The sequence below is a fragment of the Leptonychotes weddellii genome, chromosome 10 (assembly GCF_054177405.1).
Source record: "Leptonychotes weddellii isolate Sample4059 chromosome 10, ASM5417740v2, whole genome shotgun sequence".
Taxonomy (NCBI): domain Eukaryota; kingdom Metazoa; phylum Chordata; class Mammalia; order Carnivora; family Phocidae; genus Leptonychotes; species Leptonychotes weddellii.
The window spans coordinates 86,558,110-86,585,030 of NC_138378.1; the positions used below are offsets into that span (position 1 = coordinate 86,558,110).

At 49.1% G+C, this 26,921-nt stretch overlaps 1 protein-coding gene across 2 annotated transcripts in view; it reads right to left on the bottom strand.

The window, feature by feature from the left end:
* The window catches only part of TRABD2A (TraB domain containing 2A), a 48,557-nt gene that overhangs the window by 11,617 nt on the left and 10,019 nt on the right, over positions 1 to 26,921 (bottom strand). For both annotated transcript variants that reach the window (XM_081796677.1, XM_081796678.1), the window contains exon 3: positions 1,370 to 1,516. In XM_081796677.1, the coding sequence (XP_081652803.1) occupies positions 1,370 to 1,516 (147 nt within the window). The remainder of the gene's footprint in view (positions 1 to 1,369; positions 1,517 to 26,921) is intronic.

Sequence of the window (26,921 nt, forward strand, 5' to 3'; positions counted from 1 at the left end):
TGGAAGGAATGCATAAGGCCCCTATTCCTGACCGCCCAGCCAGGTGGCCCATTTGCCCATATAACTTCCAAATCCCCCGTCCACATTAGCTTTTCCTTCCATTTCACATTTTGATGTCCCAATTGACCTTGACTTGTCTCCCCACTCCCCCAACAACCACCAAGAGTGCCCGTAAGAACTGTCATCACCATAAATTCTACTATTCCTTCTTTTTTTTAATTATTTTTTAATTTTTTATTGTTATGTTAATCACCATACATTACATTAGTTTTAGATGTAGTGTTCCATGATTCATTGTTTGTGCATAACACCCAGTGCTCCATGTAGAACGTGCCCTCTTTAATACCCATCACCAGGCTAACCCATTCTCCCACCCCCCTCCCCTCTACTATTCCTTCTTTAGTGCATTCCTTGTTTTCCCCTTCCCCTGGCTTGCTTTGCCCGGGTTTTACTTCCACCAGCCCTAGACTCTCTGGAAAGCTCATTATATCTTCTGACGCTTGCAGGGCTGATGCTGGATCCAGCCTCGATTGTCCCTCTCCCCAGGCTGCCATTCCTTGTTCACCGCTTATATTCACTCACATTTCCTTAAGACAGGGTCCCCAGATCTAACAGACCCCCAGCATCACTCACACCCTCCTCCCACAGGAGGACACCGGTCCTGGGGCTGGAGACAACACATTCCCCATCTCAGTAGCTCAGCTGGCACTTGCCACCGCCACATGGTCTTGGTGGGGGGAGGGGAGGAAGCCATGGTTTGTCCCCTGGGAAGCTTGTTGATAAAAGAGTAACAAATATCCTTGTAGGGAGGCTGCATTCCTCTGAGCTTCTTTCCCCTTGACAGCCCATAGGTAAAACCTATCTCGTGTGTCACTCACTGTCCCATGTGTCCCGTGTGTCACCTGTCCCATGTGTCACTCACAGCACCAGCTCAGCCATGGACACATCCCAACCCATCGTGCTCGCGTGTTCCTAGAAGCCACCGCTAAGCTGCAGTCGAGGTTCTGGTTCATCATTTCCCAGAAGTGCTGCCTAAGTCAGCCAGGGGCTTCCGCACTAGGATCCCTTCCCTGCTCCGGAGGCCGCCCCGGACCATGAGGCCTGCCGCTGGATCCCTTGAAGCTTCATCCTTTGCCTGGGATCCGAGAATTAACACTCATCAACGCAACCTCCTCAGTTCCCACGTATCATAAAGAATACCTCTCTTAGCTGCGGCGTCTCCTTCAACATCTAAACCTGTCCGATTTTATTTTTGGAGCCCTTGATGACCTCGATCCTTTGTACACAGAAGGTCCACGCGTCAGCAGGTCAAGTCTTTATTCTTGCGTTTAAATGCATGCTGAGCTGGATAGAGGACAAGGGCCCTCACCTGGGAGCTGTCATGGCTGAAGATGATGGAGCCGAGGTCCCCACAGTTATAGTGTTTGATGAGATCCTCCGTCGTGTAGGGGATCTGAAGGCTGCCTGCTCGAAGGCTCTCCTGCTGCAGGAGGGTCTGGTTCAAAGCAAAGATGACCTATGGGGAGAAAACACAGGGCCCTTTTAAGTTCACTGATACCGCAATCATTAGCTGCCATCTTATTTCTTTTGTCCAAGGTTGGCAATGGCCTCACCTCTGCGTCTGTTGTGTAAAGACATGGACACTGCTGCTAAAAAAGGGAACACAAATCCCCGGGCGGTGTCCAAAGAAAAGGAGGACAGTCCTGCCCAAGTTGGCCCCTTGTGGGTCACACTGGAGGAAGTGCCTTAAAACGGACACAGACCACCTGCAGCTATCCCATGAGAGTCGCCAGGAGGTGAAGAGACCAGAGAACGGCTTGAGATGAATGTCTGAAGAAGCTGGGGAGGAAAGGCAGGAGGCAGCTGGGGACACACAGAGAGGGACATACCGACGACAGCTTCCCTTACGCGAAGGACTGGACAGGAAAATATACACAACATCCACGAGTCCGTTCTAACCATCAGTGTGGCGTGTGCCACCTAATGGATTCACTGGGTCGGTGGGACGTTAATAGAAGTTATGGAAAAGTGAGAAACGAGGGCCAAACAAAATCAAACAGGTTTATCTGGACAAGTTTCTCAGAGTCTCTGATACACTCATGTGAGCTGTGGTTCTTCCCAAAGGGAGACTGTTTCCCAAGTTTATTTGAGGCACACCTCACACGAGAAGGGTTCGCTGGCACATCCTTTGGGAAAATCCAGCCTCGAGGAATTTTACAAACAGTGGTTCTCCGTGGCACTGGAGAGCTGGGACAGAGGGGGAGGTGGGATTCTGGCACGGCTGGGGGCGGGGGAGGGACTGGGGCTCCTGACAACATTGAAGATGCCATGGCACTTTCTCTCCCGCTCTCCCCAGGTGTGGATGCAGACATATCACCTTCGGCAGCTGCCCTTCCACGTGCTGCCCCAGTAATCGGTGTATAGATACTGCCTGGCTGGAATATTCCCTACCCATTTGCTGAAAAGCACACAGGCAGGGTCCATGTGAGCACTCTGTGAGGTTTTCAGCAGGAAGTTTTCAATTCTCTGGAGACAACATATTACAGGTCTCAAGTCAGCAGATGACCCTACGCAGCCCCAATGCCCTTACTGCCTCCTGTCACACATCCTCTTCATTCTGAGGGCAAAGAGGCAGGGGGACTTGGTGACTTGCTTCCCACAGGCCACAGCGGCACACATGGCCCTGTCTCCCACGGTTACTCTAATATTGGCTGTCCCCGTCCTGAGGACTTAAGCAAAGGCGGTGGGGGCAGGTCCCTCTGTAAAATCCCCTCCTCTCCTCTCCAAATGTCCCCCTCTGCTCTGTTGGGCCTGGACCTTCTGGGCCATGCCCTGTCCCCACCCCTCTACTGATGACATGAGCTGACAGATAGATACACCCAGGTGCACATCCACAAATTATGGTCTAAGTGAGGAAACTCAGTCTTCCACAAAGATGAGCCTCTGGATTCTAAAGCCACACAATTGGGACCTCTCCACAACCACTGGGAATGGCTCAATGACTTCTTCGAATTAGCTGGAGGAACAAAGCTTTGGAGAGGAGGGGGAGGGGCAGAATGAAGCCCCTCTCAGGTCTGCCAGGCCCCAGGCCAAGGTCTCACACATTGTCTCTCAATGTCTCCTCCAAAGCAAGTTCTCAGGCTCTGCTTAGCTCACAAATACATGCTGATGGATTCTGCTCTTCTCCTAAAGCCATTCAGGACAAACCCAGGTTATCTGTTGCTGACAGACCTTCCTCCAAGAGTTTCCATTGACTTTGAAATGCTTTTCTGAAGGTGTTCTTGTATTTAGGTATTTAGAGAAGATTGAGCCACCCATCCTGCAGAACGGGCGGATCTGCAAAATGAAGAAGACTGTGTGGCCCGCCTGGCAGGTTAAATCAGGCCTTTGTTTATTCAGTCCCTTTACAATGTGGTCAAATGTCATTTACCCTAAAGACATTTCACCTGTCCAACAGGTTTCCAAAGCCTCTGCTGGGATGTTTATCTTTGCTCCTTACGTTTACTTTTGATGATCAAGCTCCATGCAACCAGGGGCAGGGCCCTGAGGCACTGCTGGAGGGGCCTTCTTTGGGGCCAAACCAGGGGGGGCCTTCTGTGTCTGCCTCTGCAGCTGTAGGAGGTACCCACCCCCTCGTTCTCTGCACGCAGTCTCGAGGCCCCAGAGCAGGAGTGAGGGAGCGCAAGACAGAGCCACAAAAACAATACACAGCCCCAGACTCAGCCGGCTGAAACCATGCAGGTCCAGGCCCCGCTTCCTCAGAGACCTACTGTGGCACCTTGAAAGGCCCCACAGTCTGACAGGAGTCATGATTGTTGGTCACTTAGGCAATTCACTCTCCTTGCTGTTCTTGGCAAAGTCGGAGCCAGTCTGAGAAATCTGGGGTGTCAGGACGTGACTCACAGATTAGCAAACTCCTCGGAAACAGCTGTGTTCAGTCACGTTGAGCACAGGGGTCTCTCCCAGGAGGTTGATCCTGATGGAGCGTTGTCACTGACCTAGCCTCCCAGCGTTGCAGGATCTCACCTGGCGCTGTTCCTGTGCAGCCTGTCCAACTGAGAGCCGAGGCAGGAGACCAGGAAGGGAAGGCAGGGCAAAGGAGCAAGCACAGGGTCCTGGCCGGGTGGCCCCTTCACCTCATCCCTAACCAACTCCCTGCCATCCACCCCTCCTCCTCTCTATTCCATCAGTCCCTTTCTTTGGAGACTCTGCTAACATTTTCTCATGTGTTGTCTTAATTTCCTGGGGCTGCCCATAACAAAGGACCACAACCTGGGAGGCTTAAGCAATAGAAATGTATTGTTTCACAGTTCTGGAGGCCAGAAGTCCAAAATCAAGGTGCTGGCAGGGCCACGCTCCCTCTGAAGGAATTAGGGAGGGATCTGTTCCAGGTCCTCTCCTAGCTTCTGGTCGTTCCTCGGCTTGTGGCTGCATAACCCCAATCTCCACATGGCACACTTCCCATGTTTGTCTGTGTCCAAATTTCCCCTTTGTATAAGGACACAGTCATATTGGATTAGTGCCCACCCTAATGACCTCATCTTAAATCATCTGTAAACACCCGATTTCCAAATAAGGTCACATTCTCAGGTCCTGAGGGTTAGGACTTCAATGTAAGGATTTGGAGACACAAGTCAAAACATGTCAGTCTCAGCTTACTCTTCTCTTAATAGTTCATATGAATATGGTAAAAGTTTCAAACAGTACGAAGAAAAAGAGCTCCCTCCTATTCCTGTACCCCAATTCCCCTCCCTAAAAACAATCACTGAGGCCAGTGTCTTGTGTATTTTTCCAGGGACAGTCTCTGTGTGTAAAAGCTGACAGATAGACAAATGACACATGATAGACAGACAGAGAAATGTAGAGCTATCTCCTCTGCTTTTCTGTTTGTGCTCCTTTGGCCCTGAAGCACTCAAATAGACGCCTTTCCAAGGACGAGTACTGAAGCCATCCACTGTAACAGAAGACAAAACAATCATGGGATAGAAAGCCAGGGTTTGGCAAACAGGGCTATCCTCCACGGTTTCTGAAGGACATGCAGCCTAAGACTTACCCTTATCCTTAAGATAACATTAGTGACTACAGCAAATCACAAAAAAGGAAAAAGGAAATTTCTGACTGCAAGAAGGGACAAAAATGAAGGTTTCCTACAGCCTCTCCAGGGAAAAAGCAGGCTGGATGCAGAAGCCCAGGGTCACCCCAGAGGTGTCCCCACTGCCCCCAACCCAAAGCTGTCCTAGTGTGGCAGGATCGTCAAGCGCAAGGGCCGAGAAGGAATTCTCGAGATGCTGTACGGTGCAACTTAGTAGGTGTATTTAAGTAGCGCGGGGACGGAACCCACAGGCACAGGGAGCTGTACTTTCGCTGTAGGAAGCTGGTAGTTATATACTTAGTGCTCACGGGGGAAGGTGACGTCCGGGGAGTATGAGATCATCAATGTCTTCTTCGAATTTACGCTCATAAAACTACTTTCGCGGGATTTCTATGGTGCTTATAATTCAGTTCAGTATTAACTATCAGTGAGATTTACAGGCACTCACGAGACCCTTTATGACTGTAGCCACCAGCACGTACTTGATCCTTATTGAAACTATGCAGGCTATAGGTCAGCCTTCTGGGCCAGAGGTGAACCTGTTTCTGCTTCCCTCATCACCAGGACCTCTGCTCTAGGCTCAGGCTGACACAGGCAGGCCCCAAGGAGAAATCCAGGCAGAATTCCACAGATGAAGATTTCAGACAATCCTACAAGGACTCAGGTTCATTTCTCCAAAATCTCAGATGAGCCTTCTCCTCCAGATACCCATACGGCGTGACTTTCCCAGGAAATCTTCTAAGCCAGTGTCTTCCAAACCACAGATGGCAACTCATTATCTACCACTTCATTGTTGACATAAATCTCAGCATGCTCTCCCCACTGCTCTGGAGCTTGCTTATTTCTTTTAATCTTGAGTATCCAGGGGCGCCTGGGTGGCTCAGTCGTTAAGCGTCTGCCTTCGGCTCAGGTCATGATCCCAGGGTCCTGGGATTGAGCCCCGCATTAAGCCCCGCATTGAGCCCCGCACTGAGCCCCGCTCTGAACCCCGCATTGAGCCCCGCATTGAGCCCTGCATTGAGCCTCGCATCGGGCTCCTTGCTCAGCGGGAAGCCTGCTTCTCCATCTGCCGCTCCCCCTGCTTGTGTTCCCTCTCTCGCTGTGTCTCTCTCTCTCTGTCAAATAAATAAATAAAATCTTTAAAAAAAAAAAATCTAGAGTATCCGTCCATACAGCGGAGCCACCCAGAAACCACCAAGAGCCCGTGCAACCGCCCCCTACAGGCACCTTTTGTAACTACAGCTACGCTAGCCCGAACCGCCACCTACATTCACCCGCCGGTGATTCTATGTGCCGGCCGGGCTGGGAGTCACCGACGGAAGTAAGTCAGGGCTAGAGCTTCAAGAACCTGAAGAAATGAATAGCAAACACATCCAACTCTTTAAAATGTGAACCGTCTCCAGAGAGCCGCTGGTGGGTGCTGCCCTGCAGTCAATTCCTGGCTCAGTTCTCCGAGCCTGAATGCCAGTTCTCCGCACCACGGTTTCTGGAGTCTGACTTATATCCTCACCAGGAAGGATGTGGGCTTTGGGACCAGCATGCTTCTGAAACGTAATTGCTTCTACAGTTTTTTCATGCAAACAAAACTCTCTGTGGCCGAACCTAGAAACCACCGCCTAAAACATCATTTCAGAAGAAATCCACGTTCTAAATTCTCAAGTCCAGCTTTTGGAGTGCACGGGGGATGTTCCAAGAATTATGCCTCCTGTATGGTCACTGTCTTGCCAAGCTACTTGGGCTGATGCAGAACAATAAATTCTCTTAAAAATGCCTGAGTGGCGGGCGCCTGGGTGGCTCAGATGGTTGAGCGTCTGCCTTCGGCTCAGGTCATGATCTCAGGGTCCTGGGATCGAGTCCCGCATCGGGCTCCCTGCTCCTTGGGAGCCTGCTTCTCCCTCTGCCTTTCTCTCTCGCTCTGTCTCTTAAATCTTAAAATTCCTGAGTGGCAGATACCTTACATAGATCCCTGTCTTTTTGCCTGAGGGCCAAGCAAGAGGCACTAGGGAAAAGAGGACGAGAGGCAGAGGAGGTAAAGCACCCGGAGGGGTCAGCACAGTCATTAGCCTGATATACTCCCATCATAATTATAATAATAATTACAGCAGCAGCCCCTCCCCACCCCCCACGTCAGCAGCCAGTCCTCTGGGAAACGGAGCTGCATTTGGGGAAGAAGATTTGGCCCCCGGCCTGAGGGCTGCCCCCTGGGAGTGGGACAGAACAAGAGGGTGTGTGACGGCAACAGGTCACAGAGGGCAGTACAGGATTAACAAACACCCAGTGGAGTCTAGGCGGACGTGGAAACCCCCGAGAGAGATGGGCCATCACGGTCACTACCTGGCCTCCGAGCTACACTTCGCCCTGCCACCGAAAACCGGCGGCGCCAAGAGCAGCGCATCTGTGTTACAGCATCACCCGGCCCACAGCAGCCACACCGTGGGCACGCTCGGCACCTGGCGGGGGGCGCTGCAGCAGCCAGAGTACAAGGAGAGCTTGTATTCAAGGACATGTCATTGTTTGAGAGCAACGTTATCCTGATCAGCAGGAGAGAAGTGACCGATGTGCGCACCCACATCCCAGATGGCAACCATGGGCGTGGCCCCCATCAGCCCACCCTCCACGACCTAGCGCCACGCTGCTGGCCTGACCAGCCACAGACCGAGAAAAGGATGCTACACGTGCCACCAGGGGCCAGCAGGGGCCACCAGGGGAAGGAACTAAAGGCCCCCAAGATCTTAGAGCTAAGCAGGCTACTTCCCTTGAAACCTGTCAAGATTTCTGTCCTTGACCCCCTGAAACCGCAGCTACCCCTGAAGCTTGCAGCCAGCCATTGCTGCTATCTTCAGGGTACACAGGAGGACTTCTTACCTGTTGGGAAGAACTCATTTATCTCCTGAGGCCACCCGTGGAGGGTCCTGGCAGAACTCGGGCCAACCCAACTGGGGATACAATGGACATGCCTGGGTCTATGACGGAGGACAAGCAGAGCCCCGTGGCAGGTCTCTGCAAACACACAAGGAGACGGGCTCAGAGCGCTTTGGGACGGGCCCTCGAAACCTTTGTTGTTCTCTCTGAGGCTCCCTTGGAAGATGCGTTACGCTTGGAAGGGCTCAGGGCCAAATAAGCCACCACTGGGGAACTTGCCACCTTGGAGAGGTTCCCAGTGCTTCTCAGGGTATACCAAGCTCTTCTTTTTGAATGCCTGCTCTCTCAAGTCAGGCGCCCTGCTCTACTGTGGGACATTTTCGACTATTAGAAAGTCCTTTCTTCGTTTTGAGCTCCCTGTCTCTCTGTGATTGCCATGTAGTCATTTTTGTATATATCGATACAATGTGTGTTTCCATACATGCACAATCTGTTAGCAGCCATCCACACAGAAAACACAGGCCCTGCCAAAGGGGCAACGACAGGGGCGGTGGCAGCTCAGGCAGCCACAGGACCACAGCAAGAGCTGAGTATGGCAGCAACCAAATCCATAAGCCCGGGACAGACGATGGAGCGATGGCAGGAACAGCCAGCAGGGGTCCCGGAAGAAGCACGGCCAGCACGACCAAGCACGACCATGGCCTCAGAGAGTCCGAGCAGGGTGGAGGATGGTAGTGCAAGCGCGTCCTAAGAGGCTGCTTCCAGCACGTCACCAGGAGCCCGTCCCTCCCCAGAGGGCAGCAGGAGTGTGGCAACTGCAAAGACAACCAGTAAGCCCAACGTAGAAACAGCTAAACGTCCAGGGATCATCTCATTTGGGCAGAGTAAAGGCTCCATGAGGGAACGGGATGGAAGCCAGAGTCGCCCGGGCCAGCGCTGAAGCCCAGAAAGACAGAAGGAAAACAGAGGCTAGAGCTCATGGTAGAAGGAGCTCCCATCACCACACGACAAGTGTAAATCCCCACAGGTCAGGCAAGACAAGTCAATCCAAAGGTCATCTCCATAACCAGCCATAGAGGCAGCAGAGGGGGTGAAAAAGAGGATGTTATGGGTTGACTTTTCTCCCCCCAAGAGATATGTTCGTCCTAATCCCCATTACCTGTGAATGTGACCTTTTGGAAATAGGGTCTTTGCAGATGTAATCAGGTTAGGATGAGGTCATTAGGGTGAGCCCTAATCCAGCTGGAATGGTATCCTGACAAGAAGGGGAAATGTGGACAGACAGACACCCACAGAGGGAAGATACTGTAGAGGCGCATGGTAAAAAAACAGGCGTGTGATGTTGGAGGGATGCATCCATAAGCCAAGAAAGGCCAAAATTGCCAGCAACTACTAGAAGCTGGATGAGGCAAGGCAGGCTTCTCCTCTAGGCCCTTCAGAGGGAGCATGGCCCTGCTGACCTGACATCTTCACTTGGGACTTCCAGCCTCCAGAAGTAGGAGAGAATACATTTCTGTTGTTTTAAGCCATCAGTCTGTGGGACTTTGTTAGGGTAGCCCTAGGAAACAAATATAGGGGCAACAGACCCCGCTCCTGCCCTCACCACAGCCCTACCAGGAAGGATCTAGGGCATCTCACAAACAGGAGGAGCCAATCTATGGCTAGGTCAGGTTCTGCAGGTGAGAGACCCAGGTGGGTAGGCTCTCAAAGAATTTGAAGAAGCCAGTCCTACTACAAAAACTGTGGTCTCATCTCTTGGTAGAAGGAAATAGCGTGTCTAAGGCTGTGCTGGGGATTGGCGAGGGGGTCATTGTGGAGCCAGCAGAAGGTGGCAAGTGGCTGGAGATCACAGGTATCTAATTCCTGAGACCAAGAAGACAGTAACCTTTGAAGCCCATTAAAGAGGAGTCAGAGAAGGAAGACCGAGGCGCATAGAAGTGTCCCAAGAGAGTCATCTCAGCTTTCCTTCCTATAGTTTAATTAAATAGAAAGGAAAACCATAGCTAATGGGAATGAAACTCACATGTGGGTTCTAGGAGACTACTGTGAGAATGTTTATAGCGAAATAATTTGGAACAGCCAAACCCTGGAAACAGCCCAAATGTCCATCAAGAAGAGAACTACAAAATTGTGGTAGATGCCACACAACAGTGAAAATGAATAGTAGCCACACACATTAGCATGGATGAATATCACACAATTTGGGTTAACCAGCAAGACACAGAAGAAAATATATAGTATAGTTCCATTTATAGAATAATTCAAAAACAAGACCAAACACTATATTGTTTAAAATACATATTTGATAAAACGGTAAAGAAAAATGGTGACTCCAGGTAAGGAATGGGGAGTTTATATGGAGCAGTTACCCTGTAACTAGGGACAGTGGGAATCAGGATGAACAGAACCTAAGCTGGTTTAAATCATAAGGAAACAGACTCGGACACAGCAGAAAGCCAAAAGCAGAGGAGCGTAGTAAGGTCAGGGCTCCCCTGGCCTATGCACCTGCTTAATTTTTGGACCACCCTTATAACTAGAAAATTCAAGTCAAGCCAGGGCAAGCAAACACCTCCGTTCTAACCTCTCCTCTCTTCCATCTATTTGGGCCAACTTAGGACACATGCTCACACCTACACCAATGGGAGAAGCCAGAAGAATTCTGCATGCTGATTGGCTTAAAATCAGGATCCTAAGCCAATCACTGACAAGATCGGCTCCAGAACAAATCACTGACAAGATCGGCTCCTGAACCGATCACTCCAAGACAGACACTTGGAATAAGGGCATGTAAGGTGGCAAACTACTGGATTCAGAAATAAAACTCAACCCCCAATGCTGTCCCGGTTTCTCCTGCTAGCGTGACAAGAATGCCTAAGAATAAAACGAGGCAAGAGGAACCAAGGGTGTAAACATGTATCAACAGGGATGGGGTATAAGAGGGTACTGAGTAGGTACAAATAAGCCCAACCACTTAGGGTTGTAGGACCAAAGGTAACCGCGAGCTTCTATCAAAAGTCTGTTATGCACTGGGTCCTCTACAGAGGTTCTCTAGTTTATTCCTCACTACAATGATGTTTGTTTCATCAACCCTATTTTACAGAGGAGGAAACGGACTCAGAAAGGTTCAGTATCTTGCCACAAGTCAAAAAGATAAGAAATGAGGAGGGAGCCAGGATTCAATCCCAGATCCATGGCCTCCTAAGTTCATGCTCTTTCCAGTGAGCAGCTGGGTAGAAGAACAGCAGGATGGCAGCAAGACCAGCCTTGACCTCTCCAGGGTGTCTAAAGCCTACTTCTTCCAAGGCAAGGCCCGACTGCTTAGGACCCATGCACCTCTGAGCAAGGACATGCAGTATACCTACTTCTCCTGAATGCCCTATCCTGGTTATAACGGTACCACCCAGGTAAAAAGATTCAGAGACAGCCTCAAAGTCACTCTCTGCGTCTATTAACAAATGCCCCTCACCCAGAGATCACTATGTGAGGTCACTCCTCTTATTTCAGACCCTCTCTCCTGCTAGGCAGATGAGAGATACCAAAATCACCATGCTCCCTCCTGTCCCAACTCCCTACCCAAACCACAGCCCCTGAAGGGACAGCCCTACATAGGACATGTCTGTCCACTCCCCCCCAAGCCATGCCCATGACAACTAGGTGGACGTCCTGTCAATGACACACAGCACCATCAGCCTTATGGCCAAGGAGTACATCGACCCCACAGAATAGACTCAAAAATCATCCACAAGCAGAAAATCTCTAGGCCAAATGCCAAGTGCTTTGTTTTGAGTATTGGTTAAGATTTCAAGAAGGGTAAGAAACAGGAAGAAAGGAAGAACTATTGGAAATTATTACAATTAGCATAGAGTTTCTGAGAGCACAGAGACTTGAAGGGACTTTCTTTTCCCCTCTGGAAACAGAGTGAGCCAGATGGATGTCTGCTTTCATATTGTGCTTGCTTATACTGTCTTTTAAAAAAAGTATCAGTCCACCCCAAAACATGTCTTATTAGCTGCATACTCTTCTCCATCCCTCCAATGACACATACTCACCCCATCTGCACTGTCTTCGGAAAAGTAACAAGCTTACTACCGGACAGTTTACTCCAGTGTTCAAATGCCACCCTTCCTTCCTGCTACCCTCCCCACCCCCTCCCGCTAACACCCCCCACCACCACCATGTCTCCCCTTCCGCTCTCCCCTTGCCTCCCTACAGCCCTTCTCTCTCCCTTTCTTTCTAGGCTGTGGAAAGAATCGATTAAGCTCCCTGTCCAACATTTGCAGCATGCTTCTTTCTCTTTCCTGAGACTTCTTCAGCTGTGGGGAGACCCAGGTCCCAGTTGGGGCATTGTTGCGGGAGCCCATGGGCTGAAGGAGCAGGCGAGGGGGTTCGAGTCCGGCAGATGCCTGTTTTGTCAAAGACAAAGGCCCCCCATCGAGCCTCTCCACTTTGCAGCACTTTCATCCCCCTCAGATCAGAGGGCTGCTCTACATATGAAAGGCACCGCCCATTATGCGGCTCACATTAGCCCCGCACCACCCCACAAGCCTCCCAGCTCTGTGAACAAAGGGGCTCGCATCTGTTCAGGCGCAGGCCTCACCTTCTGGGGCGGTGGGCTGTTGTGTCTTTTTTCTTAGTTCACTTTTGAGAGCCATTCAGCCCCTTGTAGTTGGAGAGCAGTAGGGGAAGGTCTTCCTTGTCCTCAGAACATTCCGCCCTGATATTGTTTCGAGCCCCCCTTGAGGATTTCTGGTCCTTGCCTCTCCCATCTCACCTGGGTATCCAGGCAGTGGGGATGTCCTCCTCAAGCTCATTTATTTTCTCCCTTCCAGCCACTCTGTAAAACCCCTCCTCCTCCTCTACCTGAAAGGAGTCTATTCCCATGGAATAGTCTAGACTGGCCCCTCAAAGCAAGATGGTGAGAAATTCTGCTTCTTTTCTTGTCACGTTAATACATGCTGCCTGACATGGGAGGTAAAGCCTCCACACACTTCTTTGGACACTGAGCTCTGCTTTCCAGGGGGTTGGGAGGGAAAGCACCCCTAAGAACTTGGACCTGGGCTCTTCACAGCAAAAAGACTCAAGCATGAGGATGACAGAAACTTTGGTAACATTCCAACCTGTCCTTTGGTAAGTTGTCCTTTTGTAAATGATGGTGGCTCCTGGAAGAGCCCAAGAGCACATAGAGAGACCTGGCAGAATGCACCAGGCCGACCAGGCCTTCCCTCTCTTCTCTGCCTGCCACCCCCTCAACACCCTCCACGCCTCTCCTCTCCTTCTCTCCTCGGTCAGGCCTCCTGCCCACTCTCTCTCCCTTCCACCCAGTCCACATCCTGCCCTGATGTCAGATGGGCCTCCTGTCACAAACTGAACTGTGCCACCCACCCACCCCCAAAGTCACATGATGAAGCCCTGACCCCCAGTGTGACTGGATTTGGAGACAGGGCTTCTAAGGAGGTATTAGGGTTAAATGAGGTAATAAGGGTAGGGCCCTGATCTGATAGGACTGCAGTCCTTATAAGAAGAGGAAGAGAGGGACACCTGGGTGGCTCAGTCAGTTGAGTGTCTGCCTTCGGCTCAGGTCATGATCCAGGGTCCTAGGATCGAGCCCCACATCGGGCTCCTTGCTCAGCGGGGAGCTTGCTTCTCCCCCTGCCGGCCGCTCCCCCTGCTTGTGCTCTCTCTCTCTGACAATAAATAAAATATTTTTTAAAAAATTAATATATAAATAAAAAGAGGAGGAAGAGGGCGCCTGGGTGGCTCGGTCGTTGGGCGTCTGCCTTCGGCTCGGGTCATGGTCCCGGGGTCCTGGGATCGAGTCCCGCATCGGGCTCCCTGCTCGGCGGGAGGCCTGCTTCTCCCTCTCCCACTCCCCCTGCTTGTGTTCCTGCTCTCCCTATGTCTCTCTCTGTTAAATAAATAAAATATTTAAAAAAAAAAAAAGAAGAGGAAGAGACACCAAAGCAACCCCCAGCCTCACCCCCCCACACACACACACAGAGAAGAGGGCACATGAGGACACAACAAAAAGGGGACCATCTGTAAGCTGAGAGAGCCTTCACCAGAAACCAAACCTGTGCCCTGATTTTGTACTTTGACCCTCTAGAACTGCCAGAAAACAAATTTCTGCTGCTTACACTCCCCTGTATGTGGTATTCTGGGATGGCAGCCCCAGCTAACTAATACACCTCCTTCCCCCAAATCCCACACAATGCTGAGGTAACAATAAGAACAAAACCAATCTCTTATCTCCAAGGCCTAGAGAAAGTAACCACCTCTGCTAAGCGCTTGCGGAGGATCTCAGCCGCTCCCCAGAAATCTCCATTCTTTTAACTTCTGTTGCCCTGAAAGGTGATTTTCCTTCACGTTTTTTAAAGTTCTGACAAGACATACAAGCTTCAAGAACAACAGACGATGAAGAATCATATGAAGAACCAAAAGAAAAGCACAATAAAGCTAAGTGACCCACTTAGCCACACTCAGAACTGTTACCGGGGCTAATTAGGCGTAAGTGGTAAGCAGTTCATCTAAATGGCTACATACTGTATTACTTCGAGAGTCCAACCCGCTCCGGATGTTCTCTTATTTTGTATTTTCTCCAATATCCATTATCAGCTCTCTGTCAGGTTTCCCTTGTACGACAAACAAACTCTAGTCCACAGAGAGCCCAGTTCCCAGTCTCGCAGTGTCGCTCTCTTGCTGGCCCCAGGGCCTGGACTAACAGGGCGATAGCTCTTAGCTAAGAGGCTATGACCTAAGAGGCACACACCTGCGGCAGTGACCGGGGTGGCAGCCCTATCCAGCCCACACTCGGCTGCCAGATGCACTGACCTGCAACACTGCTCTGGGAGCTCCCACTTCTCCCTGAAAACCGCTCGGTGCACGGAGATTTCCCAGCCTCACACTCAAACCCTCTCCAGCATCGCCCTCCATCCCGCCCTACGCAAATGCTCATGGAGTCCACCCAGCCTGCCCCCATTTGGCCAGCACAGCATGTTTGTCCCCGGGTTTGCCTGCACTGTTGGCCCTTTTGAAATATCTCCCTCGTTTTCCTCTGCCTGTCTCAATCCTAGCCTCCCCTTGAAAATCCAGCTCAATATTAAAGTAGCCTGGGGGGGCATCTGGGTGGCTCAGTCAGTTGAGCATCGGACTCTTGCGACAGGTTCCAAGCTCAGCCCTGAGTCTGTTTGAGACTGTCTCTCCCTCCCTCCAAGGTCCTTGTCAGCCCCTCCTTTTGGGCTGCGGTTCTGGCCCTCCCCTTTCCACCTCACACATTCTTCACCTCTCTCAACCCTCCCTTCCCCCTCTTTCCCTGCTCTGCTGTGGGGTGTGACAGCTCAGAATATAGGTATTCTTGCCTTGAAGTTAGAAAAGAGAAACAGGACAGAGATGCCTGGGTGGTTCAGTCAGTTAAACGTCTGCCTTTGGCTCAGGTCATGATCCCAGGGTCCTGGGATTGAGTCCCATGTCAGGCTCCTTGCTCAGCGGGGAGCCTGCTTCTCCCTCTGCCGCCACTCCCCCTACTTGTGCTCTCTCTCTGACAAATAAATACATAATATCTAAAAAAGAGAGAGAAACAGAGGACAAGGAGAAAGAGAAAGGAAATAAGCAGAAGAAGGGAGGATCAGTAAATGGATCCTGGTAGCACAAGAGTGGAGTTTTCTTCTTGCCTTTCTGGTCTATTCCTCAGGGATGAAGTGGAAAGGCCAGACAGAAGGGGCTGTGTTAGTTTGCTGGGGCTGCCATAACACAGTACCACAGACAGGGTGACTTAAACATCAGAAATGTATTTTCTCTCAGTTCTAGAGGCCGAAAGTCAGAGATTACGGTGTCGGTGGGGTTCATTTCTCCAGAGGCCTCTCCTCATGGCTTGTAGACCGCTGTCTTCTGTCTCTTCACATGGTCCTCGCTCCTTTTGTGTCTGTGTCCTAATGTCCTCTTCTCAAAAGGACGCTGATCATATTGAGTTTGAGGCCACCCTGGTGATCTCATTTTAACTTAATTACCTCTTTCAAGACCTTATCTCCAAATACAGTCACATTCTGAGGTACTTGGGGTTAGGGCTTCAAAATATGAATTGGGGTGGGGGGGACCCAATTCAGTCCATAATAGAAACCCAGGGTACAGCTGCAGAATTTGGGCAAGGTGACAAGAACAGGAGTCCAAAAGGAGGAGCTGAAAAGGACATTGCAAGTTCGAATCCAGGAAGGAAGGCGGGAGCAGCAGGGGAGTGGAGGGAGGGTGGGGCAGGGGCACAGGCAGGTGTCAGGCCCCTGAGCTTGGGTTCAGTCACGGATTGTCTCAGATGTCTACAAACATGTTCCCTCTGCCCAGTGCTGGAGGACTTTTGACCCTACAGCATCTCAGAATCACTTCTGGGCCTGGGCTGGGTCTACAACATCAGCGGTCTCATCAGATGGTGTCCAGCTTATGACCATGACCGCTGCAAATGCAAACATGGCTGCCCAGTCCCGGGCAAACTGGGGGCCCCACTGAAGCCCCAGACAGCACAGAGCATCCCAGAGCTGTCCCCTCCCTGAGAAGTCAGTCAGCAGTACCCCACGAGGATATCCTGTTCAGTGATAAGCAACCTCGCCTACTCAACGTACCTGCCAAGAGCAGAGGCTCGCCTGGAATGGAGTCAGGGACCCCAGGGATGGGGTAAGGCGACCCCTCAGGTCTCTCATGTTGTCATCCACATTTTATGATTCCACAGCCTTTGCTGAGGCTGGCACCAAAGCCCCACTCACTCCCTTTGAAGGCCTGAATGACCATGAAAGGAAAGGAAGGGCCTCATGGAAGGGTGCGGGGAGGAAAGGCAGCACAAAATGTGTCAGGAAGGATAGCGGAGAAGCAGAGAAGACGTGCCATGATGCCCAAGGTGTGACACCATACAATGCCACCAACGTCCCCCTCCAGAGTCCCAGGCAGCCTCACTCCATCGCTGGGCCACAGAGTACCTCATCCTGCTGAGACTTTGGCTCCTTGCAGGGCCCCAGGGAACAGCTGGTCCAGTCCCACCCAGCTCCTTCCCCTTTCCCTTCCCCCATCTCCTCCAAGCAAGGTAGACTCTGTCTCACCCCCCCTGCTTGGGAGGTGGACTGTGGAGGAGGGACAGAGGGCTCACACTCTCCCATACCCACCTAAAGAGATATGCTGGGAGTTATTCCTAGAGTCTACGGGCGTCCCAGAGCTGGTCCACCATGAAAGAACTGGCTGCTGGGGCATCAAGGAAGTGCTCTGCCCCCAGCCTATTTCACCAGGGAGGAGGCAGGGACATGGAGCAGAAACGAGACCGCAGCATCCCTTGAAGTGCTTCTCTTATGACCCCAAAGGGAGCAGAGCAGGGTCAGATCAGCGGAGGTCAGAATGCCAGAAGCACGTGTGGTGTCCATGCAGGTGCACAAAAATACCGCCTTTTGTTTAACTTCACTTTGGACTTTAGAGAGGCAGCCCAGAGCCAGGGGATGACAGGATCGCCACCAGCTTTGTCTTTGAGTCCCTAAAATAAGAAACAGAAGACCTAGCCCATGCTGAGTGCTGAAGAAATATGTCCCAAATAAAGACCAGTTGTTTAAAAAAAAAAAAAAAAAAGGAAGAAGACTCAAATCCTGAGCAGGCCTGTTCCCAGGTGGAAACATAGAGCTCAAGTCTCTGGAAGCTCGTGAAAATCACAGCCGGCCATAAGGTACACAGTTGATTCAATTTTCCACTTCTGGTCCAAAAATAAGAAAGCAAAAGGGAAGGCCAAGGTGAAGAAATGCCGTGGAAGACCTCCCTGGGTGGGCTAATGGTCCAGCCTGGACTTCCCACGTCTGGAGACAGTGTCCTTCACAAGGGCTATGTTGATGCTCTGTGTGCAAGCAGGCCCAAGGCTGATTCAGGGGCGAGATGTCTCTAAATGCTCTCCTAGAGCATTTACCCTGACTGCAGCACTTCACCCCGCTATGCATAAGAACATGACACTATCACAGAACAACGGTGCGAAGGAATGTAAAAAAGCGTAAGAGTGAAATAAAAGCGAAAAGGTTGCACATACCGTGTATTTTAACCGGCTGGTCTTAACACAGTTAGAAAGGCTGTATTCACCTCCTTTAAGTAATTAGCACACACTTGTGTTGTGTCCCATTACAGCCAAGGCATCTACAAGCTCACCATCTCCCACCAGCCTCACTGGCACGTTCCGCAGCAGCCCGCCCATTGTCCTATAACCACTCGTGAGCCCCTCCTGTGCTCCAGGCACTGTGCTAGGAGCCGGGGTACGAGGACCAAGAGAGCATGGTGTAGCCTTCCCCAGAAGCCTGCACCTTTGAGGGGCGCCTGGGTGGCTCAGTCGGTTAAGCGTCTCCTTCAGTTCAGGTCATGATCCCAGGGTCCTGGGATTGAGCCCCGCATCATCTTCGTTGTCATCTTTGTCAGGCTCCATGCTCAGATGGGAGTCAGCTTCTCCCTCTCCCTCTGCTCCTCCCTCCTCCTTGTGCTCTCTCTCTCTCTCTCGAATAAATAAATAATCTTTTAAAAAAAGAAGAAAAAAAAAAGCCTGCACCTCTGAGAAAGGCAGTCATCAGGGCTCCAGCAGAGGCTTCCACAGGAACGCTAAGAACAGTGGAGGGCCAACTCTGGCTTTGGAAATTCCTCATGGAGGAAATAATGTGTAAGCTTAATCAGCCCGCATGAGGAACAGCATGAGGAAGGGTTCCCAGCAGAAGGGACAACGTATGCTGAGGCACAGCTCACTTGCCTTGAAGAGGTCACTATTAAGAGTGTTTGAGCTCACAAACAAATCTGCCTATATTTTAGAAACCACTTCCCTTTTAGGGAGCATATATATATTTTTTAAGATTTTATTTATTTATTTGAGAGAGAGAGAGCAAGCGCACACACAAGCTGGGGAAGAGGCAGAGGGAGGGGGAGAAGAAGACTCCCCCCCGAGCAGGGATCTCAACGCTGGGTTCAATCCCAGGACCCCGAGATCATGACCTGAGCCAAAGGCAGACACTTAACCAACTGAGCCACCCAGGTGCCCCAAGAGCTCATATATTTTTTTTCTAGGCCTTTACTTTAAGCCAAACCTACCCAGGAAAAATAAAATGTCAAGATCTCCATCTTCAAGCACATTCCATTTCCATTATGGAAAATGTGAAAAAGTCACCCATCAGTGTCATGATCAGTTCCAAAGATGAGACCATCTGCTTTTACTGGAATTTATGACTAGGGAGCAGGAACTCCCTCAGCAAGTCAGACTTGTGAATCTGGCAGGTGGCAGCACTGAGAAGCGGAAATGGCTTAGAAAACTGGAGTCTATGGCCATACCACACCCTAAAGTCGCCAGGTCTCGGCTGATCTCGGAAGCTAAGCAAGGTTGGGCTTGGTTAGTACTTGGATGGGAGAAAACGGGAGACCAAAGAGCCCAGGCCAGCCCTGCTCAGTCTCACCGTGACCCCAAGCCGTCCACCATGGTTATTCTAACAGGAAACTGACCCCAATGGGGCCTCTGCTCGCTGACCCACCAGCACTCTTGCCATAGCCTCTGGGAACAGAGATCTGTGGCCTGCAAAGTACTACAAAACAAGGCACCCCATGCTTTCCTAGGATTGGGCTATCCTGGGCCTGGCCGGTCCACACCCTCCTAAGAATCTGACCGCAAGTACTCAGGAGGCTTTCTCAGACCAGCCGGCACCTCCCCAGCTCATGCCTCTCCTCCATCCATCTGGCCCTTAACAGCCAGAGATGGAGACACACAGAGGGCATCCCTTCCAGGAATCTGCCCTGCCAGGGGCTGCCTCCACCACTCTGCCCCGCCTGGACCAGAGCCCCATCCTAGAGCCAATGGTTTCTTCTCTTTGGGAACTGATCCATCGAAAGCGAACTTGCTCCAAAGAAGAAAAATCCCCATCTTCCCAACACACCAAAACTGTGACTCAAGAAATGCACTCTTTCATAAGACTCAGGAGGTATGTCCACTGGGCCCAAACCGTTGTTTAAGGTTTCACTTTGTGGGGGGAAAAAAAAAAGGCTCTTCAGCAGAGAGAATGAGTCGTTAGGGTCCTAGGGCAGAGGGCAAGAACTGGCAGCGACACCAGCTACTGGAAGGGACGGCAGAAGTGACAGGTGAAAAGGCGAATATGAAATATGTTAGTGCCATCTATTGGCAAGAGTAAACAGTACCAGAAACGATTCTGCGCAACAGCAATGCAGATCATGAGAACCCCGACGCGTCATCTAAAGAGCACTCTGGGGTTGGCACAGGACGTCCACATCCAACCAACTTCAGTACCTTGGGATCCAGAAAGCCCAAAGATGCAGGCTTTACATGTGGGAAGCAGAGGGCAACCCCAGGCCTCCTGGCTTCATTCATGTTAGCTTTTGGGTCCTGTGACTCAGACCCCAAACCTAGATGTGACTGGGTCCCAAAGACAGACTCCAATGCTGAGAAGACCGGGGCTGTTCCAAATTCCCACCCCATCCCACATGACATCCAGTCCATCACTGGGAAGCGGGCAGGAGAATCCTCTGGTCAGCCAGATTTGTTCTGGTCAGCCCCCCAGGGGAAGCCGACAGACAGCACCCCACGCCTGGAGCTTGTGCATAGATGTCTGGTGGTGTGTGACCGTGGAAATGGGATTTAGGAAGATCATTTCTCCAGGGAACTCTTTGAGTCTTTAATGGGGACCCACCTGTGCAGCTGGGAAGGCAGGCAGGGGACTCACAGGTGAGCCCTGCGTCACTAAGCCTCCGGCTCCAAGTTCATCTGCTTTCTGCACACAAGGAATGGCAGTGCACCTAACAGTACAAGCAGGCAGGAACTTGGGGTGAAAGAAGAGGCACTACAACCTGACTGCATCCTGGAGCGGGAAACACGGCATCTGCCCTGAGACGGCCAGACCAAATCCACAGACAGGAAGGAAGCCTCATTTCCCTCATGCCAAATCCAGACAGCTGAGGGGAACCCTTAGCTCTCGGGTGGTAGGGGAGATGTGCAGGGGGAGAGAGAACAGAAAGAGGCCTTCAATCATTTACCCCACAGAAGCTGACTGAGCATCTACCAAGTGCGGACCATGGTGCTAAGTCCTAGGAAAACAGTGAAGAATCCTGTCCTGGAGAACCTGACTACCTGCGTCATAAAGACCTCAAGTTCTGGGGAGCAACAACCAGATTACATCTTATCCTTTTTTTACGTAGCACCATGCTCAGCAGGAACTCAATGGATGTGTTGACGAATATAGGAACGGCGGCCTAGGAGGGTAACTCTTAGTGAACTCACACCCTGGTTTTTGAAGTTTAGGGTCAGCTGGGCAGGGACAGTTCAATACTGAGAAGTCTATGGATAGAGGGACAAAGAAAGTCATAGATCAAGACATCACTGAAAGTTGCTAAAAGAAGAGATCTTAAAAGTCTTCATCACAAGAAGTTTTGTTAACTAGGTACGGTGACAGATGTTAACTAGACTTACTGTGGTGACCATCTCACAATGTGTACAAACATCAAATAATTATGTTGTACATCTGGAACTGATGTTACGTGTCAGTTACATCTCAATAAAAAGAGGCATCACAACAGAGACCAAAAAAGGGTCTTAATAAAACTCAACAATTGCTTCCACTAATAACAACTACTACTTCTTTTTTTTTTTTTAATTTTTTTTTTAATTTTTTTTTTTTTTTTAAGATTTTATTTATTTATTTGAGAGTGAGAGAGTGAGAGACAGAGAGCATGAGAGGGAGGAGGGTCAGAGGGAGAAGCAGACTCCCTGCCGAGCAGGGAGCCCGATGCGGGACTCGATCCCAGGACTCCAGGATCATGACCTGAGCCGAAGGCAGTCGCTTAACCAACTGAGCCACCCAGGCGCCCAACAACTACTACTTCTGATAAGATTCCTAGTAAAACAGGGACACCTGGGTGGCTCAGTTGGGTCTGCCTTCGGCTCAGGTCATGATGGGGTCCTGGGATGGAGCTGTGTTGGACTCTCTGCTCAGCGGGGAGTCTGCTTCTCCCTCTGCCTGCCGCTCCCCCTGCTTGTGCTCTCTCTCTGTCAAATAAATAAATAAAATCTTAAAAAAAATTCCTAGTAAAACAGAAATTCAAGGACATTTCATTCACATCAGAAAGACTAATCAACTACCAGCGTTGCATTTAATGGTGAAATAATAAAGCCATTCTCATTCAAGTTGGGGAAAGAAAGAATGCCCTTTGTTACCACTACTACTTAACGCTGTTTTAGGTATCCTAACCAACACATGAGGGCAAGAAGAAATGAGACAAACTGCAGAAAGGTAAAGACAAAATAATTATTTGTCAGTGATGTATCTGGTCACTAAGAAAGCAAGAGGATCAACTACCATTGTTAAAATACACAATTTCAACTCAGTGGTTAAATTAATATATAAAAAATCAGTAACCAGATAGAGAACACATTGAGAAGAGAGCCTTTACACCAGCAAGATTTTTATTAAAAACAATGAGTAAACTTACGACTTGAGCAAAATCTAGATCAAGAATTCTACAAAATAATAAGACTGAAATACAATCAAATAAATGGAAAGGATGGCATTTTCCCGGATTATTGGGCTTAACATGGGGAAAAATGTCAGTTCTGCCCACACTGACTGAGAAATTAACAAAACCATCATCAAAATGATAATCAAAATCATTAAGGAAATATTTAAATCCAGTCGCTAAGAATGTGATATTAACACAGAAAGGGGCAAGCAGATCCACGGAACAAAATAGGAAGTGCAGAGGCAGAGGGAGGGCACGCATTTGCGCGTGGTGCGTGCATTGTGGTGCGTGCGTGCGTGGGTGTGAGAGAATGTGTGTGTGCAATGATATGCTAAAAACAAAGAGCATCACAACTCAATGGAGAAAAGCTGACCCAGGCCGGTTACACCAGAAAGGGCAGCCATCGGCATTTAGAGGCTCCCCAGAGCCCTGGCTAGGCACATGGGCAAATGGTCCAGTGAGGGGATACATCACAGGCAGCATGGACTCCCAGTGGACCTGCCTCAGACACACGCATCCAGAAACAATCTGGATCACTGCTATTCAACAGAAACAGAGTGTGAACCACATATCTAATTTGAAGTTTTCTAATAGCCGCATTAAAAAAGAAAGAAAAGAAACAGGTGAAATTAAATTTAATGATATATTTAATTTAACCCAGTACATCCAAAGCATTATCATCTCAACAGGTAATCAGTATAAAAAGTTATCCACTCTTTTTTCATACTTAGTTTTCAAAATCTGTCATGTATTTTCCACTCACCTGACATCTCACTTTGGATACTAAATTTGCATCAAAACATTTGATTTGTAGTTCAATTTCATATTATTTATAGTTGAGAAAGGAGATCCACATGCCCAAGGTGTTCCAAACACACTTAAAAGTTTCCCAATAACTGGATCAATGATCAGTTTTTAAATTTTAATTCAAATTAACTAAAATAAAATAAAATTTAGGGCGCCTGGGTGGCTCAGTTGGTTAGGCGACTGCCTTCAGCTCTGGTCATGATCCTGGGGTCCCAGGATCGAGTCCCACATCAGGCTCCCTGCTCAGCAGGGAGTCTGCTTCTCCCTCTGACCCTCCCCCCTCTCATGTGCTCTCTCTCTCTCATTCTCTCTGTCTCAAATAAATAAATAAAAATCTTTAAAAAAAAATAAAATAAAATTTAAAGTTCACTTCCTAAGTCACACTAGCCACATTTCAAGTGCTGAAAACCCAGCCATACGTGGCCAATGGCTAATGAATTAGACAACAGAAGCCCAGAATCTTTCACTGCAACTCAAATCTCCAAGGTCTCACCCTCACCACCACACCTTTTGGAGACTCAAAGTCACCATGACCTTTAATACATCTGGAATCAAACCCAAATTCCTCCATCTGTTGGTTATGCAATCATGGGCAAGTTTCTTAAGCGCACTGAGCTTCAGTTTTCTCACCTATAAAATGGGGATGATGCTTGCCCATCTTGTGAAATTCTGAAGATTAAATGTAAAATTACCGATGAGGCCTGGCTCACAGAAGGCATTATATGTTAGTTCTCTTCCCCTTATATCTGTATAGTATTTATGAAGTGTTTTCCAATTTACTGTTTTATTGGCTTCTGACAACAGGATGGTAGGGGGCAAGTATTATTAGCCCCATTTAAAGATGAGAAAACAAAGTTCAGAGAAGTTAAGGGAACAGCTCAAAGTCCTACACTGGTGATGGTGCAGGAACTCTAATCCCAGTACATCTGGCTCTGGGTCCATTGCTTCTCCCGTTGCCAGCACAGCGTTCCAGCCTCAGCTGTGCCTTAGGCTCCAGCTGCCTCCACCCTACAATCTAAGAGGAGGGTGGGGAGCCCTGGAGTATAGGGCCACGGGACTCCTCCCAGGCAGCCTGCCCCGGCCTCAAGGAAGACTCAGTCTCTCCTCCGCCTCTTCCTGGTAGCTGCTCAGGAGCCTGCAGGACCTGGCCATCTCCCTGTCTCAGGGCAGAGTCCTTCAGAGCTACAGAGAACAAGGAGGAAGGAACCAACCACTCCTCAAAGGGGCAAAAGAAAAGGACCCAAGGGAGGGCACCTGGGTGGCTCAGTTGGTTAAGAGACTGCCTTCAGCTCAGGTCATGATCCTGGAGTCCCGGGATCGAGTCCCGCATCGGGCTCCCTGCTCGGCAGGGAGTCTGCTTCTCCCTCTGACCTCCCCTCTCTCATGCTCTCTCTCTCTCAAATAAATAAATAAAATTTAAAAAAAAAGTCATTGACCTATTCGCTAAGGTTGAATTTTACTGCTTATAAATGAAACATAGGAAGTTACACCCCAAAAAGAGTCTCAGGAACGTCATACAATTGTCCCTCCTAAATTTAAACAACTCTAAACTCACTAGCTTAGCCTCAAGGTCTTATAAAAAAATTTAGTTTATGAACATTAAATACCTACTTGAACCTTAAGAAGGTGTCACAAAATCAAATGACACTCTAGTATATAACTATAGTGCTCTAAAATGTTTCTGAAATGTATTTATTATCTTAAAAAATGGTGCGACACACCTTCCTTCAAGGATACCTTGCTTGGGGTACCTGGCTGGTATAGTCAGTTAAGCATTCGACTCTCGGTTTCCGCTCAGGTCATGATCTCATGTGTCATGGGATCGAATCCCGTGACTGGCTACCTGCTCAGCGCAGAGTCTGCTTGAGATTCTCTCTCCCTCTGCCCCTCCCACTTGTGCATGCTCTCTCTCTCTCCCGCAAATAAATAAATCTTTTTCAAAAAACACAATGATACCTTGCTTAAGATAATATTTTACTTCCAAGCCTTTTCCCTTCCCAATTGGAAGTATGAAAGAAGGCTTAGCTCGGGCAAAAATGCTCACAGATTTCAAGCTTGTAAGGTCAAAATCAATGAGCCTTTAAATCAAAGCACTTGTCTTTTAGAAAACATTGTATTAAATGCAGACATTGGAAACATTAGAATATTGACTCTTTGGGTTTCCAAAATAATGCAAGAAAACTCCCCCAAGAGATCAATAGGACAACTACTGGTCCCTTAATTTGTCAATAAATCTCAATGTGCTAAACAAATACTGTATTTTAGCACCTAAGTGTTTACTAATATAGAATCTTAGCCAGGTAAATTAAATTCCCTACAAATTTTATTATCAACTCAGGAACACTATTTTTAGGCTCTTGAATGTCCTTAAGTTCTTTAAGTAACAGCCCCAGTTCAGCCTTTCAATATCTGCTAAGGCCTAGAGGGTTGACTTTTATTCTGAGGTCCAACCTCCCAAGGCCAACCACTGAGAATATCTGCAAAACAAGAACACTTATTTCAATATAGTCAATAATAGTAACAACTTTGTATGGTCACAGATGTTAACCATACTTATTGTGGTGAACATTTCATAGTGTATATAACTGTCAAATCACTATGTTGTACACCTGAAACTAATGTAATGTTGTATGTCAACTATACTTCAATTAAATGGGGCGCCTGGGTGGCTCAGTCGTTAAGCATCTGCCTTCAGCTCAGGTCATGATCCCAGTGTCCTGGGATCGAGGCCCACATCAGGCTCCCTGCTCAGCAGGAAGCCTGCTTCTCCCTCTCCCACTCCCCCTGCTTGTGTTCCCTCTCTCGCTATATCTCTCTCTGTCAAATAAATAAATAAAATCTTTAAAAAAAATTTTTTTAAGTAAAATCTACTTATTTCATACTGCAAAATTCCCATTGGCCCCCAGAAGCACCTAATGCACTTTAAAACATTAACAACAACAAATTTCACCAAACCGATTAAACAATGGCACTTTAATAAAGTGTCACTTGTCTTACGAGAAATGAAGAACTTCTAGAACATGAACCTAAATTCTCGTGTCCTGAGGGAGGGACTATAAACTATGGAAAAGAGGAACATAACTCGGCCTTACAAAGGAATTTCCTGGGGGCAGTGATCTGAAAAGGGAGAGCAGTGATCCCAAAGGGACCACGGTGACCTAAAACAGCCCTGGCCAGCATCATTTTCAAACCAGGCCATACCCTGTGACAGTCAGTCTGACATTCACATTGTCCACATCCTCTCAATGCAGCTTGTCAATGAATGGTCTAAGTTAAAACAAGTGACAAAGGTATGCCAATATTTGTTGGGATAATAAGAGAAAAAACCTTTAACTGATATAACTGACTCTTAGGCTTATTTTTTCATCAGAATAACATTCTTTTTTTTAAAGATTTTTATTTATTTATTTGACAGAGAGAGAGCACAAGCAGGGGGAGTGGCAGGCAGAGGGAGAGGGAGAAGCAGAGTCCCTGCTGAGCACAAAGCCCAACACGGGACTCGATCCCAGGACCATGGGATCATGACCTGAGCTGAACGCAGACACTTAACTGACCGAGCCACCCAGGTTCCCCCAGAATAACATTCTTGAGCAAAGACAATTTTTGGATAAACTATGCTTCTGGTCCACCTACTAGATTATAATTCAGTGGATTCACACACATT